Source organism: Balaenoptera borealis (genome assembly GCF_965194805.1).
Source record: "Balaenoptera borealis genome assembly, chromosome: 14".
Classification (NCBI taxonomy): Eukaryota; Metazoa; Chordata; class Mammalia; order Artiodactyla; family Balaenopteridae; genus Balaenoptera; species Balaenoptera borealis.
The window spans coordinates 26256041-26273808 of record NC_138875.1 but is presented as its reverse complement, the minus strand read 5'-3'; the positions used below and the strand labels follow the sequence as shown (position 1 = coordinate 26273808).

General features: G+C 40.9%; 1 protein-coding gene across 6 annotated transcripts in view; it reads left to right on the top strand.

The window, feature by feature from the left end:
• The window catches only part of LOC309610446 (uncharacterized protein), a 174984-nt gene that overhangs the window by 28742 nt on the left and 128474 nt on the right, over nt 1-17768 (top strand). For 5 of the 6 annotated variants that reach the window (XR_014233943.1, XM_082353365.1, XM_082353364.1 and 2 more), the window contains exon 3: nt 11202-11263. Coding sequence is in view for 4 of the 6 variants with exons in the window: in XM_082353365.1 (XP_082209491.1) it covers nt 11202-11263 (62 nt within the window). In the remaining 2 variants the exon portion in view is untranslated. Of the gene's footprint in view, nt 1-11201; nt 14433-17768 lie in introns of those variants that run through there. The other variant, XR_014233944.1, reaches the window with a different exon arrangement.

Here is a 17768-nt window from a genome sequence, read left to right as displayed (position 1 = left end):
CAAAAACTTTTAAGTTTCATTAGGTCCCATTTGTTTATTTTGGTTTTTATTTCCATTACTCTAGGAGGTGTATCAAAAAAGATGTTGCTGTAATTTATGTCAAAGAGTGTTCTTCCTCTGTTTTCTTCTAAGTGTTTTATAGTGTCCGGTCTTAAATTTAGGTCTCTAATACATTTTGAGTTTATTTTTGTGTATGGTGTTAGGGAGTGTTCTAATTTCATTCTTTTAGATGTAACTGTCTATTTGTCCCAGCACCACTTATTGAAGAGGCTGTCTTTTCTCCATCGTATATCTTTGCCTCCTTTGTCATAGATTAGTTGACCATAGGTGTGTGGGTTTATCTCTGGGCTTTGTATCCTGTTCCATTGATCTATATTTCTGTTTTTGTGCCAGTACCATATGGTCTTGATTACTGTAACTTTGTAGTATAGTCTGAAGCTAGGGAGTCTGATTTCTCCAACTCCATTTTTTTCCCTTAAGACGACTTTGGCTCTTCTGGGTCCTTTGTGTCTCCATACAAATTTTAAGATTTTTTGTTGTAGTTCTGTAAAAATGCCATTGGTAATTTGATAGGGATTGCATTGAATCTGTAGATTGCTTTAGGTAGTATAGTCATTTTCACAATATTGATTCTTCCAATCCAAGAACATGGTATATCTCTCCATCTGTTGGTATCATCTTTAATTTTTTCATCAGTGTCTTATAGTTTTCTGCATACAGGTCTTTTTTCTCCTTAGGTAGGTTTATTCCTAGTTATCTTATTCTTTTTGTTGCAATGGTAAATGCTTCCTTAATTTCTCTTTCAGATTTTCCATCATTAGTGTATAGGAATGCAAGAGATTTCTGTGCATTAGTTTTGTATCCTGCAACTTTACCAAATCCATTGATTAGCTCTAGTAGTTTTCTGGTGGCATCTTTAGGATTCCCTAAGTATAGTATCATGTCATCTGCAAACAGTGACAGTTTTACTTCTTCTTTTCCAATTTGCATCCTTTTGTTTCTTTTTCTTCTTTGATTGCTGTGGCTAGGACTTCCAAAACTGTGTTGAATAATAGTGGTGAGAGAGGACAACCTTGTCTTCTTCCTGATCTTAGAGGAAATGCTTTCAGTTTTTCACCATGAGAATGATGTTTGCTATGGGTTTGTCGTATATGGCCTTTATTATGATGAGGTAGGTTCCCTCTATGCCCACTTTCTGGAGAGTTTTTATCATAAATGGTGTTGAATTTTGTCAAAAGCTTTTTCTGCATCTATTGAGATGATCATATGGTTTTTCTTCTTCAATTTGTTAATATGGTGTATCACATTGATTGATTTGTGTATATTGAAGAATCCTTGCATCCCTGGGATAAATCCCACTGGATCATGGTGTTTGATCCTTTTAATATGCTGTTGCATTCTGTTTGCTAGTATTTTGTTGAAGATTTTTACATCTCTATTCATCAGTGATATTGGTCTGTAATTTTCTTTTTTTGTAGTATCTTTGTCTGGTTTTGGTATCAGGGTGATGGTGACCTCATAGAATGAGTTTGGGAGTTTTCCTTCCTCTGCAATTTTTTGGAAGAGTTGAGAGGATGGGTGTTAGCTCTTTTCTAAATGTTTGATAGAATTCACCTGTGAAGCCATCTGGTCCTGGACTTTTGTTTGTTGGAAGATTTTCAATTACAGTTTCCATTTCCTTACTTGTGATTGGTCTGTTCATATTTTCTATTTCTTCCTGGTTCAGTCTTGGAAGGTTATATCTTTCTAAAAATTTATCCATTTCTTCCAGGTTGTCCATTTTATTGGCATAGAGTTGCTTGCAGTAGTCTCTTAGGATGCTTTGTATTTCTGTGGTGTCTGTTGTAACTTCTCCTTTTTCATATCTAATTTTATTGATCTGAGTCCTCTTCCTCCTTTTCTTGATGAGTCTGACTAATGGTTTATCAATGTTGTTTATCTTCTCAAAGCACCAGCTTTTAGTTTTATTGATCTTTGCAATTGTTTTCTTTGTTTCTATTTCACTTATTTCTGCTCTGATCTTTATGATTTCTTTCCTTCTACTAACTTTGGGTTTTGTTTGTTCTTCTTTCTCTAGTTCCTTTAGGTGTAAAGTTAGATTGTTTATTTGAGATGTTTGTTGTTTCTTGAGGTAGGATTGTATTGCTATAAACTTCCCTCTTAGAACTGCTTTTGCTGCATCCCATAGTTTTTGGATCATCCTGTTTTCATTGTGATTTGTCTCTAGGTATTTGTCGATTTCCTCTTTGATTTCTTCAGTGATCTCTTGGTTATTTAGTAGTGTATTGTTTAGCCTCCATGTGTTTGTGTTTTTTATGTTTTTTTCCCTGTAACTGATTTCTAATCTCATAGTGTTGTGGTCAGAAAAGATGCTTGATATGATTTCAATTTTCTTAAATTTACTGAGGCTTGAATTGTGACCCAAGATGTGATCTATCCTGGAGAATGTTCCTTGCTCCCTTGAGAAGAAAGTGTAATCTGCTGTTTTTGAATGGAATGTCCTATAAATATCTATTAAATCTATCTGGTCTATTGTGTCATTTAAATGTTGTGTTTCCTTGTTAATTTTCTGTTTGGATGATCTGTCCATTGGTGTAAGTGAGGTGTTAAAGTCCCCCACTATTATTGTGTTACTGTCGATTTCCTCTTTTATAGCTGTTAGCAGTTGCCTTATATATTGAGGTGCTCCTTAATACATAAGTGAGCCTGTGTCTTTTGGTTGGAGCATTTAATCCATTCACGTTTAAGGTAATTATCGATACATATGTTCCTATTACCATTTTCTTAATTGTTTTGGGTTTGTTTTTGTAGGTCCTTTTCTTCTCTTGTGTTTCCTACTTAGAGAAGTTCCTTTAGCATTTGTTGTAGAGCTGGTTTGGAGGTACTGAATTCTCTTAGCTTTTGCTTGTCTGTAAAGCTTTTGATTTCTCCATCGAATCTGAATGAGATCCTTGCTGGGTAGAGTAATCTTTGTTGTAGGTTCGTCCCTTTCATCACTTTAAGTATATTATGCCACTCCCTTCTGGCTTGTAGAGTTTCTGCTGAGAAATCAGCTGTTAACCTTATGGGATTTCTCTTGTATGTTATTTGTCGTTTTTCCCTTGTTGCTTTCAATAATTTTTCTTTGTCTTTAATTTTTGCCAATTTGATTACTATGTGTCTTGGCATGTCTCTCCTTGGGTTTATCCTGTATGGGAGTCTCTGCACTTCCTGGACTTGGGTGGTTATTTCCTTTCCCATGTTAGGGGAGTTTTTGACTATAATCTCTTCAAATATTTTCTTGGGAACTTTCTCTCTCTCTTCTCCTTCTGGGACCCCTATAATGAAAATGTTGTTGCGTTTAATGTTTTCCCAGAGGTCTCTTAGGCTCTCTTCATTTCTTTTCATTCTTTGTTATTTATTCTGTTCCGCAGCAGTGAATTCCACAATTCTGTCTTCCAGGTCACTTATCCGTTCTTCTGCCTCAGTTATTCTGCTGTTGATTCCTTGTGGTGTATTTTTCATTTCAGTTATTGTATTGTTCATCTCTGTTTGTTTGTTCTTTAATTCTTCTAGTTCTTTGTTAAACATTTCTTGTATCTTCTCGATATTTGCCTCCATTCTTTTTCCGAGCTCTTGGATCATTTTCATTATCATTATTCTAAATTCTTTTTTCTGGAAGATTGCCTATGTCCACTTCATTTAGTTGTTTTTCTGGGGTTTTATCTTATTCCTTCATCTGGTACATAGCCCTCTGACTTTTCATCTTGTCTATCTTTCTGTGAATGTGGTTTTTGTTACACAATCTGCAGGATTGTAATTCCTATTTCGATTTTTTAAAGGAATACTTTCTGGGTAAGTCATATTCTTTGTTGGTAAAAAGGCTGCCTGCATAGGTTAAAAAAAATTCAGGGCAATATTCGAACCCCTTTCCTCATCCTGAGGAACCAGTTCCATAGGGTCTCATTCACATGGAGGTGGATTCAAAACAGCTGAAGTTGTACACATCTAATTGGATGGAATTTGAGTCCTTCCCTGAAGCTGTTAAAAAAAAAAAAAAAAAAAAAAGCAGGGTCCAGAAACATGATGAAGTGTTCTTCAGCCGACAAAGATATGAAACTGCTGCTCTGAGCACTAACAGGAGATTCTTGTAGCAGCCTTCAAGCCCACACTACTGAGGCTGTGTTGAATCAGCACTTTTTTTGTCTTATAGAAAGAAGGAATGCACAGACGAACATAGATACAGCAGTAAAAATCACAGTGAATAATTCCAGCCATTGACAAATCTCAAGACTTGATTTTCTTTGCACTTGACTCTCTGGGAAGTAGTAGGAGAAAAAGCAAAAGGTAAGAATGTACCCAGTTAAGTCCCCAGGTTGTCACTAATGCTGTCAACACGCTGCCCATATCCATTTAGCAGTAACTGTTCTAGCACATGCCCATGGCTTCCAAGTTTGAGCATCTGTGACTTCCTTGCAGGCTGAACCTGTTGGAAGCTTGCCCTTGGGCATAGCCCCCAGCCAAAGACTGATGGAAGTAGGTGTATAAGTTTACTGCTTACCTACTCCTCAGGTAGCAGAACTCTGTGGCATGTTCTACACTGTCTGCCAGCATGACTGAGCTTGCCCGCGGTGGTCACTTGGTTGACGGCTCACCCACTGTTGCTTTCCTTCTCTTCCTTGTCTCACTTTCCTACTTCACTTCTGTTGCTTCCTGGGATCATCTCTCAAATAAAGTATTTGCACTCAAATCCTTGTCTTAAAGTCTATTTCTGGGGAAATCCAACCAAGACACAGGGGAAATTTTTCTGTTAACTGAACATTTTTGTGACATCCGATTCTTTGTCCTACTGCTTTGGCTGTAGATTCAATGTGTATTCAAGCTGGGAGTGCAGAAATCCCTGCTCCAATGGTGTATCTCATGGAAGAGGAAATGGAAGCTCAGGGCACACAGCCAAGTGGTTACAGAAATGAGACCAGAAAAGAAGCCAGTGGTCCTGACCCCCAAGTTGGCATTATCCCATTCCCCACAGGTAGCTGTCCTGGGCATCCTTTAACTTCCATATTTAACAAAGTATTCCTCACCCGGGTTGCAGCTTGAGAAATCATTGATTTTCACCTCTCTCTACCAGGCAGGACTTTATATCAACGTCTCTATCTTTTTTTTGTTTTTCAAATTCTTGTGAGTCACATTTTCTTAGACTGGCAGATCATCATGTGATTCCATTTTTCTTTTATTAATTTAGACAAACACTTATTGAATACCTAGTTGGGTCCAGGCATTGTGCTGGGTATAGGATGTATCACAGAGTACCACAGTCCCTGCCCTCACAGAGTGTACAGCAACTGCTAATCTTTTCACTGTCTCCAAAGTTTTGCCTTTTCCAGAACATCATAATTGGAATCATACATTATGTAATCTTTTCAGATGGGCTTCTTTCACTTAGTAATAAGCATTTAAACTTCCTCCATGTCTTTTCATGGATTGGTAGCTCATTTCTTTTTTTTTTAAATTTATTAGTTTTGGCTGTGTAGGGTCTTCGTTGCTGCACGCAGGCTTTCTCTAGTTGCGGTGAGTGGGGGCTGCTCTTGGTTGCAGTGCACGTGCTTCTCCTTGCGGTGACTTCTCTTGTTGTGGAGCACAGGCTCTAGGTGCGTGGGCTTCAGTAGTTATGGCACGAGGGTTCAGTAGTTGTGGCTCTCAGGCTGTAGAGCACAGGCTCAGTACTTGTGGTGCATGGGCTTAGTTGCTCTACGGCATGTGGGATCTTCCCGGACCAGGGCTCGAACCCATGTCCTCTGCGCTGGCAGGCGGATTCTTAACCACTGTGCCACCAGGGAAGTCCCAGTGGCTCATTTCTTTTTAGCAAAGAATAATATTCTATTCTCTGGATGTACCATACTTTATTTACCCATTCACCTAGTGAAGCACATCTTGGTTTCTTCCAAGTTTTGGAAATTATAAATAGAGTTGCTATAAACACTATGTACATGTTTGCGTGGACATAAATTTTCAACTCCTTTGGGTAAATTCCAAAGAGCATGATTGCTGGGTATCTTTGAATATTTAATCTATAGAGTCCCCTTCCATCTCTTTTTTTCCCCACATCTTTATTGGAGTACAATTGCTTTACAATGGTGTGTTAGTTTCTGCTTTATAAAAAAGTGAATCAACTATACATATACATATGTCCCCATATCCCCTCCCTCTTTCATCTCCCTCCCACCCTCCCTATCCTACTCCTCTAGGTGGTCACAAAGCACTGAGCTGATCTCCCTCCCTTCCATCTCTTTTTATCCTTGCAATTTATTTGTTGAAGAAACTGGGTTTTTGTCTTATAGAATTTTTCACAGTTTGGATTTTTCTGACTGCATCCCAGTGGTGTTGTTTAATATGTCCCTCTATCCCATTTATTTCCTATAAATTGGTCATTAAATCTGGAGGTGTTACCAGATTTAAAGTTGATTTTTTTGGTAGGGATACTTCATGGGGGTTGTTGTGTTCCTCCAGGAGCCTTTCATCAAGCTGTCTTGAAGATGGAATGTTGTAAGGCTAGTGAGGGAGGTAGTTTTGATCTGGGGAGGGATGCTCCTTAGGTCTTCAACTTATGCTAGAGAGGTGGCTATTGACCTCACTTATGTGTAAAACCAGTCACCAGTTGGATGTGTGTGTGTGTGTGTGTGTGTGTGTGTCTATGTGTCTTTATGTATAAGTTTGGTCTCTAGGATGAGAAAACAATGTGGAATTTAGATGGTAGCTTAATCAGGGTGTGTTAAATTTTCTGGCTCCCCAAGGAAACAGGACCTACTAATGAGAAATAAAACATTCTGATATCAATAGTAAAGATTATATGAAAATAATATTACTATAGTAAGGAATTGTGTAATAATAATATTACACAATAAGGAATTGTAGCCACAAACACCAAGGAAAACAGTGTTTCAGTTTCTGAGCTGACATTACTGGGCAAAATTGTAACCATCTCTCCCTTAAGTTTTTCCTTCTGTATGTGCAGTTACATTAGTTGTTGTATTTAATACATAGGATATTTGTTCTTAGACTTTTATGACTATTGCTAATTAACTGTACAGTCTTTTATTAGTGTTTGAAGTTTTAATTACTGCAGTACCAGAAAATTTTAATATCATGTAGAATGTAGAATGCGTTGCTCCTTTATTGATTTCTTGGTTTTTCAACTCAAGTTATGAATCTCAGTGAGTTAGTATTCATTAAAAGAGGACACCCCAGTTTAAAGCCCTTCTCCTTTGTTAGTGAACAAAGGGGTAGAGAAATGATTTTTTGCCACTGAGGTTAATGTTGAATAGCTTCTTGCACATCCCATGCCAGTGGCTGGTTTTCAAGAAGTTGAGTGAGTTTCTGTGCCTGGCAAAGAAATGCCTGTGTAATACACCCCACCTGCTCCTGGCAGGCTGGTTCTCCTCCTGACCTGTCCACAGCCCACACTCACTGCCCTGTCTTGGCACCACGTGTTCTCTCAGTGGGACCATTCTCTTTGTTTCCTAGCCACACTTAACCTTCTTTTTAGGTCTTGTTAGATATCACTCTCTTCATTAAGCCTTCCCCAGTCCCAACTCCCCCAAACTCTTTAGTTTTAACCTCAGTTTAGCATGTGAATTTATCTCGTGTCATTCATCAGTTGCCTCTTGTGTGTCATTATCATGCCTCTAACTGGAATGTAAACTCTGGGAGGGTAAAGATTACCTCATGGATGTCTTCAGAACACCCACAGCCCTGTAAAGGTGCAGATCTTCAATAATCTGTTGATGGATTGTTCCCTATTTGTGGAAGATGACGGGTATAGAGAGAAATTTCAAAATGAAACTTACAACCTATGTCAATAGCTATAAATATAGAATCGTAAGATCACTGACAATTGGTTCAGACATGCATTAAGGGCTATCCTAAAGTCTTGTATTCCCTCCTTTCCAAAAAATACATATTGGGCACCTCCTGGGAATCAGGTACTATGTTGACACTTCTTTGCAAAGAAGACAAAGGCATAGAGCTCATAGTCCGGTGGAAGAGAGGCAGTCTTGTAAGTGTGTAGCTGTACTATGAACGGCTAGTACCATGGTGGATGTAAGTCACAGGTGATGGGATACCAGAGGGAAGGGTAAGAAAATCCTCTTGGGCTTCCCTGGTGGCACGGTGGTTGGGAATCCGCCTGCCAATGCAGGGGACACGGGTTCGTGCCCCGGTCTGGGAAGATCACACATGCCGCAGAGCGGCTAAGCCCGTGAGCCACAACTACTGAGCCTGCGCGTCTGGAGCCTGTGCTCCGCAACGGGAGAGGCCGCGACAGTGAGAGGCCCGCGCACCGCGATGAAGAGTGACCCCCGCTCGCCGCAACTGGAGAAAGCCCTTGCGTGGAAACGAGGACCCAACACAGCCAAAAATAAATAAATAAATTAATTAATTAAAAAAAAAAAAAAAGAAAATCCTTTTGGGGTTTTTCCTTCATCCATCTGCCTCCTTATTGACTTTGGTTGGTAACTTTTCCTAAGAATAGGATTTTGTGACATTACTGAGTAATGGTTTCTGGCATGATTATCCCTTAACGTTGGGAAGAAGCAGTTTCACATGTAGCTTTAGAGCACAAACCCTGGAGCGAGATCTGGATTCTAGTCACAGTGCTGCCACAGTCTAGGGGTGGCCTTGAGAAAGCTTCTTAACGTCTCCAGTCCCCAAGTTTCCTTATTTGAAAAAGGATAATCATTATCTAATCATACGAGTAAGATGAGGATTCAGTAAGATGATTCAGGAGTTGCAAGTCTGAATGCTCAGTAAATAATTGAGCAGTTATAATATGGCTAGAAAATGTTCCTTTTATCTTTACTCCCTTTTTTCTCCCTCTCTCTACAACTTAAGCCCTGTTTATCTGGTATCATGCATGCCGTTCAGTCTCAGAGAAATATCTCATTGGACTCTAGGGCTTTAATTTCAGTACCAGGAGCACTATTTAGAGGGATAGAAGACAGTGAGGGCACAGGAACTTGGAAGTCCCTGGTTCTGAGTCTGCCTTCCGTCACGCTTGCTGCCTCTGCTGGGCTTACTCTTTACCAAGTGCAGAGCCAGGGGGTGAGGATTTCTGTCTGTCCCATTGGGACATAGAGGGTGAATGAGTTAACATTTACAAAGTGCTTTGAGTTCCTTGGAGAAAAGGCACCATCTAAGTATTCTCATTAGTGCATGAATAATAGATGAGCATAAAGCACTTTGCAAATCTGAAGTTCTTTAGCAATGCTAAATAATACTTGCACCAACCTACCTGTGAGTGGAGGGGCTGGTTTTTGGAACTCTGATGGTTCTAGTTTTGGTTGTCACTAATTTGAGGCATGATGGTAGGCAAAATCATTTTCCCCCTCTGGGTCTCAAGAACAGGGGGGTCAGAATGGCTGAGGTTGAAGGTAACTCTTATTTAATTCAATGATTCCTTTTACGGTTCTTTGTTTAGATGGAGAAAAGGCTACAGCAGGAGTCAGGGCAATGCCATTTGTAGGAGGGGGAGGATAGCTTCTCCAAAACAGGGCCAGCTATTGGGTAGAGATTCTGAGCAGTGGCTGCGCCTGTTCCTTCCTCCTCCTTGGTGCCACTGAGAAGGGGTTTGCTTTTCCTCTGCTTGTGGAGGGGATGGGGGTCCTTGCATCCAGGACTGTGGAGAAAAGATCTCCTGGATCTGGGTTCTATAAAAATACCTAACAACCCTATCCCTTAAAAATTGTGGTAAAAGCACATAACATGAAATTTACCATCTAAACCCTTTTAAGTATATAATTCAATAGCATTAAGTACATTCACATTGTGGTGTAACCAATCTCAAGAACTCTTCTCATCTTGTAAAACTGGAAGTCCGTACCCATTAAACAACTGTGGCAACCACCATTTTACTTTCTGTCTCTGTGGATTTGATTATTCTTGGTACCTCACACAAGTGGAATCCTACAGTATTTGTCTTTTTATGACTGGCTTATTTCACTTAGCATAACATCCTCAAGGTTCACCCATGTTTTAGCATGAGTCAGAATTTCCTTCCTTTTTAAGGCTGTATAATATTCCATTGTATGCATATACCACATTTTTTTTAACCACATTTTTTAATTCATCTATCAATGACACTTGGGTTGCTTCCTCCTTTTGGCTATTGTGAGTAAGGCTGTTATGAATATGGGTGTACAAATATCTCTTTGATACCCTGCTTTCAGTTCTTTTGAGTGGAGTTCCTGGATCATATGGTAATTCTATTTTCAACTCTTTAGGAAATGACCATATTTTTTTGTTCTCAAAAATGTTGAGTTGGAAAAGAATTTTTGATGACCTCAGATTCTCCACTCTGCATTGTTATCTTCATCAAGGGCCTGCTATCACCTGTATTGACTGAATTATGATCCTGAAGATAATTTGCATTTTTTTCATGAGGATTACATAATCTTAGAATCTTGGGCTTGAATGGAACCCTAAAGACTTGCTATTCAGTGAAGAATGCTTTATTTTGGACACATTAAGGGCCCAGGAGCTCATAGTCTTATAGCATAAGCTCTCCTGGAGTTGGGCAACTCTAATTGGAGATCCCAAGTTAAAACTTCCCCCCATTGGTCCAGTGGGACCACACAGAACAAGTCAAAGTCCTCTTCCACACCCAGACCCAATGGCATTTTAAGGCCATAAGTTGTCTCATCTTCAGCCCACACATTTGTCCTTGACCTTTCCTTAGGAGGCACTTCTCATCATCTTTGTCTTCAGAGGTAAAATTAGGTATGTGACCTTTTCAGAACTCCTGACGTGTCAAACAGAGGCCTGGGTTACTTCACCCATGCTGGCTCTCCTGGTTGACACAAAGCACAGTCAGGCCCCACTTGCTTTAAACCACAGCTCTCTGCTCCTGTAAAGTCTGCCAAATATAACATTTGGGAAAATGTTGGGAAGGTGGGAAGATGAGGATGTTTCCCTCAGAATGTGCATAGGAAATGGACATCTTCTTTCAAGTCCGGCCTGGTTAAATATTGTATCAGCAGGGAAGTGTTTGACTGAAAGTAACATCTGACTCACAGTGTCTAAAGTAATAAAGACGTTTAATGAACTCAAATAGCCAGAGGTCTAGGCAGTTTTAGATTTGGTGTGGTGGCTCAGCCATCTGAGTCAGCTAGAAACTGGTTCTTTCTCCATATTGCTCAATTAACCCCATCTTGTCTGCTTGTTCTTAGGCTTCCTGTCTGATGGTCACAGTGGCTGCTTCAGCTGCAAACAGCACATCTTCATGTTTAAGGTAAGAGGAGATGAAAGCCTTCGACCTTATCTCTTTCTCTCTCTCTCTTTTTAAACAGGGAAATTTTTTCTTCCACAAGGCTCCTCCAAACAAACTTCCCCTGATATATCTTTTCCCAGATCTGAGTCCCACCTACAGCAATTACTCACTCCATTCCAAGAAATGGGGTTGCTGTGCTCGTCTTGGACAAATCACAGCTGATCCTTTGGAAATAAAGACACCATGCTGTGTGAACAACTGGATCCCTAAGGAAGCAGGGAGAATGCCGATGGGCTGGTGATTGGCAGTGTTGACCACAAATATGTTCCTCAGAAGAATCGAGAGTGACCACAATTTTATTTAAAAACTTGTGATTTACAGAGTCATGTTTAATTAAGGGATTTTTAACCTTATCAGTTAAAATTATCAGGACAGAAAGATGAGATACCTTGCTACATTCCTTAAATATTTCTTTCAGTCCTCATTCACTGTTTCTCAGATATACTGCAAAAATGATGATTATAATAATATACCTGAGTAACATTTCATGGTTCACAAATTATTTTCACATACATTATTCATTTGACCCTCACCAAAACTGTGTGGGGGTAGGTAAAGTATTATTATAATTTTCATTATTTTTTAATTGGGCTTAGGTTTAGAGGGCTGAGTTCATCATACTTATTACACGGCACATTAAGTATCTAGTTTGTATGCTGCCCCTCTCTTGTTTTCATAATTAATTAATCAATACACTATCTTTTATCTCTCTCCTTCTCCCACTCCCACTTCTCTGCCTCCACACAGACAATCATTCTATATGTGTCTGATGTTTATCTTGTTATTTATATGTGCATATCTAAAACGTATATTTTGTTTAGCATGTGTGCAATTTTTGTTTACATAAGTGGCAATTTTCTTTAGCTCTCACTCTTGTTTGTATTTTTTTTATTCAACATTGTGCTTACAAGAGTGATCTGTGTTGCTGTGTGTATCTACTCCCTGCCTCTAAATGTTGCATAATATTCCACCTTGTGAGTCAGTCATGGTTTACTCATCTATGCCCCCTAGTGGAAACCTTGGTAGCCTCCAACTCTGGCACACAAACATCTGCACTGCTGATGAGCCTGGATGGGAATTTCTGTGGGAAGCAAACTCAAGAGAACGGTTGCTGAGTCATAAGACAGACACTTAAATTGAATAAGTACCACCAAAAAGTCTCTCTAGAAAGGCTGCACAGTCTATACTACCAGAAATTGTTCACATTTTATTGGAAGCTGGGTCTGGAGGATATTTCAGTTGATCAAGCTTATACAAGCAGAAAAAGTGAATTGGGATGTCGAGAACCCAAATCCAGGTCTTCTGACTCCAAAGCCTTTTCGTTTTCCAGGGCATCAATCTGTAAGTCTCTGGTTCGTAATACTGAACACTTACAAGATTTCTTGGGGCTTTTATTATTTAGCGAATACCTTGAATTTCAGAAATAGCTTCGCTGGTGTTAATGGCAAGTTGCAGGCTGAAGAATGAATGAAAGTAAATGGGAACCTCATGTTCTGTGATCCTGTTCAACTTGGTCTGGGTCCTTTTGACTGCTTTACACATGTTATTACATTCTTTTGGGCAGTATTTGAGAAAGAGGAAGTGCTCTATAGCTAAATTCTATCCCTCCCACCTGCCAAGGGCCAGACTGTAATACATTTATGTCTGTTTGACTTGAGAGTCAATGAGGAGTCCTAGAGTCAGATAGTGTTACAACCAGAAGGGACCTTAGAGACTGTCAAGTTCAATACTCCCATTTTACAGCTGGGGAAAGGGAGACCCCAAGAGAGGAAGCCACTTGCCTGAGGTCACATAGCCAGAGGTCACCTGAAAACCAGCCCATCTCCCTTTCCACTTCCCCAGACAGAGAGACTTTCCCCTGCTCAGGAATCCACAGTGTAACCTTAACAGCTGGAGGTGTGTGTGTCCCAAACAGTGTTGTACTGGTACATGTTTAACAACCACCTTTCTGGGGGGAAAAAGACCCCGAACAAACCCCAAGTGTGGCATTTGCCAATTTCTCCTACCATGGCCATTTCAAGCTGCCGAAGGGATGTCACTGAATGTGGCCTTGGGAGTGATGGGCCGTAGCCACCATTAGGAGGCATTTTCACCACAGATTTGATAAGAGTAAAATCCAGTAAGATGATTAAGAAGTGATGAGCTTTGACTCTTTATTACCTCTGTCTTTAGTATGTTATTTGAGTGTAAGTTTATATAATTTAATGTCTAATAATGGCTGTGTTTAATGCTAGCCCATAAAACTCCTGAACATTTAACACTCAGTTCTCCTGAGCCAGGGTGACCTAGCTCCAGGACACCTTTGCCTGGAAAGTAATGAAACCTGCTTCTCGGTGTGGCAAACTGTTCTCCTGGTTTATAAATTTGTCTGGATTCTTTTGAACACTTTGGGGGAAACACGAAATGTGAATATAGTGAAAGAAAAAAAAAGGATAAATGAGTTATTCTGGAGATACATTTTCTGGATAGCTGAAGGCTTAGCTCTATGCTCCCAAACTATAAAAGCTTTAACTCTTATAGATAGACTTTTCAAAGAATTGTGTCTCACCCTCTTCTATTTCATTACGCATGAGGCATTAGAGCTTATTGCCTTTTTTATTGGCAGTAGGGGCAGGTAGAAGTATGGAAAGATATTTGCCCCTGGAATAAATGACCCCAGACTGCTGTGTGGTTGGGGCTCTGGACTCACTTTCTAGAGTTTTGAAAATTTTATTCTCACTCACTGTCCAGAGCTATGACCTCTTCCTACTGTCAGTGTGTCTGTCTCTAGCTTCTCCTCTGATCTTTTTAATTGACTAGAGATACAGGGAGCCAAACCTATTGGAATCATGTTAGAAATGTTGTTAACCTGCTGGGATATGGGCCTGATGAGTAAAATGCTTAAAATGTTAGTGCGTGGATATTGCAATATTTTTTTTTTTTTTTGGCTGCTCAGAAGGCTTTTGGCTTAACTTTTGGTTCCCGTAGAATCTCTGGAGAGGAGGCATTCCTAGATTACTATGCTCCAGATCAGTGAGTATTGCTACAATCACATTCTTATTATAAATCAGAATGTACTGTATCACCATGCATGTATTACACAGAAGAAAGCAAAAGTCATCTCTGGGCCAGGCAATATGTCAGATAAAAAGTAGAGCAGTCCTGGCCTGCATTTTGAGGAACCCCCCAATGCCGTAGGAACATGAAGTGTTCCAAATGGTGAACTTTGTATTGAACAGTCAGAATTCAGTTGGTAAAGTTCGGGGCACATCTCCTTGCTCTAAAAGGGATTCTTGGACTCTTTCAGCACAGACCAGGTGATGGATGGGGAAGCAGATTTAGTGTTTGAGAGTTCCCGCACCTGGAGTGAGGGCGGTCCCTCTGCGCATCTGCCCATTCTTGGGGCTGGGGAGGAAGTAGACTGCACCTGGCGACCTGGCACTGCCTTTCAGCAGAGCCCCCCACCCTTGTTCCACTGGTCTGTCCATTCCTTTGTCTATAACAACACTAAGTAATTGTCTTCCTACTTTCAAAGAGGAAGCGGTTTTCCCCACTTCTGTGTTCTTTCCCAACTGCAGGAAAGGCAGCCTCAGGGGCTGATGGCAAACCAGCTCTTCCATGCAGAAAAGAGACACCTCACCCCATTCCCAATACCTCCCTTACGAATTTGCCTCGCTTCCCTTTGGACCCTTAAAGCTTTTGGGAATCCTCAAGGGCACCCCTCTCATCATACTTCCTTTGCTCAAGCCCTTATTAACTCCTTGGATAAGATGCATTTGATGAGCCTGGGACAGAAGCAGAGCCCAGTGGTTGGCGTGGTGTATGGAGGGCAAGAGCCAGCAGGTGAGCAGGCCCAGAGACAAATTTCCTTTCCTGGGCTGGCCTGGGGCTGGTTGCCATTGACATCATTCAGGCAACTTTTTTGAAGTCTCTGGAACTGGGGTCACCCCACATAGGGCAGCGGGGAGCCCAGTAACCAGGGCTTGCTCCCACCCGCCCCGCCTCACTGGTCTAATTAACAAGTTGGGTCCTTTCCAGGTCTTTTACGTGGCTCTCATGGGGCTGGGCTCCACTGGGGGCGGGCAGACAGTCTTACTTTAAGCAGCGTATCGATCTTCACGTGGTCATGTGCCCCTCTTGGGGGAGCACTCTCATGTTTTAAGTGCAGGCAGTTACTCTCTTGACTGGCTTGTAAACAGGTTTTAATGGGGCTATTAGTGTAAAAGGACAGGAAACTTTCAAACACAGCCTCTTAAATATTCATGAGGATGTTAAATCTGGTGCTTAATCACCAGTGTTTGCACACAGCTAACGGGGAGGGAGGACAGCTGACAGGCTGCCTTCACTCTGAACAATTGACAGGACATTAATAAACGCTCTTACAGGCATGATTAATGGCCAAGAGAACAGGATTTTGTTTTAAACAAACGGAGCCCCTCTCCTTTGGGGACTCCTTTTTTTTTGGGGAGGGAGTGTCCATGTGGGTATGGGAGTGAGATTTAGGGGGAGATGGAGGCTGGAGGGGTGTCACAGACAAGACATATTTTTTCCCTTCAGAAATAGTTAACTGGATACCTCCCCACCTATCCAATCTGACTGTCCATCTCCCAGGGAATGGTTTCCTCAAGGGAAATATTCCAAAAACTTAAGGAGAGAATCTCCAAAGAATTCCCTACCTGGAGAATTCTTAACTCAACCTTGGCAGGGCCATGAGGTAAGCGCCTGGGCCCTCATTATGGGAGCTCCCTGGAGGGCCATTATCAGCTGCCTCTTCAATACCTGAGCTCACTTGCTTTCAGATTGCAGTTAAATGTGGACAAAGATGGTCCGCTGTGGCTGAGGGGCTCCTGCACGCTGGCCCCCACCCAGCCTACCTTTCTATGTGTGCATTTTAGTTCCTGGAGCATCATCAATCTCTTACTTTTCTCTGTAACATTTGATGTAAAGCCCCTGCTGAAAATGTATGGGAAGAGTGCTTTTTAACTAGTAAATGGTCTGCACTTCTGGAATGGATCTTGGAGACTGTCTGGGCCCATCCTTGCTCCCGCTAGAAAAAGACACTGAGGCACAGAGAGGTGAAACAACTTGTTCAAGGACACATAGTAGTGAGGTAGTGACATAGGGCACTGGATCCCAGGTACCTGACTCCTAGTCGACCCTCACATCAGCATGATGTGACTTCTCCAGAGAAAGCCAGAAGGAACAGACACCCAGTTGCTTCAGAAGTACTGCAATTTCAAGTATGCCAGATCTGATAGCAAGATCTGTGCTACTGGAATCCAAACCAGTTTAAGCATGGAAAGTTCTGGAAAATATCCCACAGTTTCTTTGTAGTAGGAAATCCCAGCCTCATTATCTGAGACCAACTCAGAAATTCAAAACTGTTTCCTCCCTATAAGTGCCAGTTGGGTTTTTTGGCTGACAAGTTCCATTTAGAAATGAAACCAAGGCATAAAGTCAGAAATCCATAAAAATCTGTTTTTACAAGCTAGAAAAAAAAACCCACTATGCTTTATAATGGTAGAAAAGGGCAAGGAAATCAGTGTCTTTCATAAAACTCTTCCCAGTCCTCAGGCCTTGCTGCCCACATTCCACATATACCTATCAAGCCCTTCTTGTGCACATGCTACCAAATTAGGGGCTGGGGTGGGGAAGGTTGTCATGAAGATGGATAACAAGTGTCTCCCCTCCCAAGATACACTTCCTCTAGTTAGCAATTTAACTCTAGGGCCATGTCATAAGACTGATCACAGTACCAGGCTGAACTTTTTGCAAATATTGCTTTCATCACCCCTGCTCAAGCATCTAAGGTGGCTCCCACTACATCTGGGTCCAGCCCAGACTGGCTTGCCTCTGCACAGCCAATCTGAGATTCCACTTAGAGCCAAATATATCCTTTCTTTCTAGTCAGTGGACCAGGGAACATTCTACAGGCACTATGGATGATGATCCTTAATCATAGATTTGTTTAGAGACTCAGTGCAACATTTTTTTTTTTTATGGAGTGCCAACTAGGAATGAAAAATCAGCCTCTCTTGCTAAACAGTTTGCATTAATGACTTCCATAAGAGCCAATCTATTGATTTTTTAAAAAAACAAAACTCCACTTGTCTCTTTCATCTGGATATATAGCTGGTAGGTGCTGTTGGCAAAGCAACCATTTTGAGAAATAGTTTCCTTTTTGTAATTAGAATGAATGTATTCTGACAGTTTTTACCAATAATGGTGGCAATGTTTGGTACAAATGCAAAGCACAGATGAAGCTTTAAACCCCAGTGGGATTGGGCACTGTTTTCTCAATTAAAGGCTGATTGTCAGCTCTATGAAGTACAAGGGCAGATTCCACATGTTTTGTTACATTATCAAACTGACACCAAATATTGGACAACACAACATTGATTTCACAGCACACAACTTTGGATTGACATTATGCCTTATTCTATAACATTATTTTTGGTCTGTTTGTTTAATCAACCAAGTGTAGTAG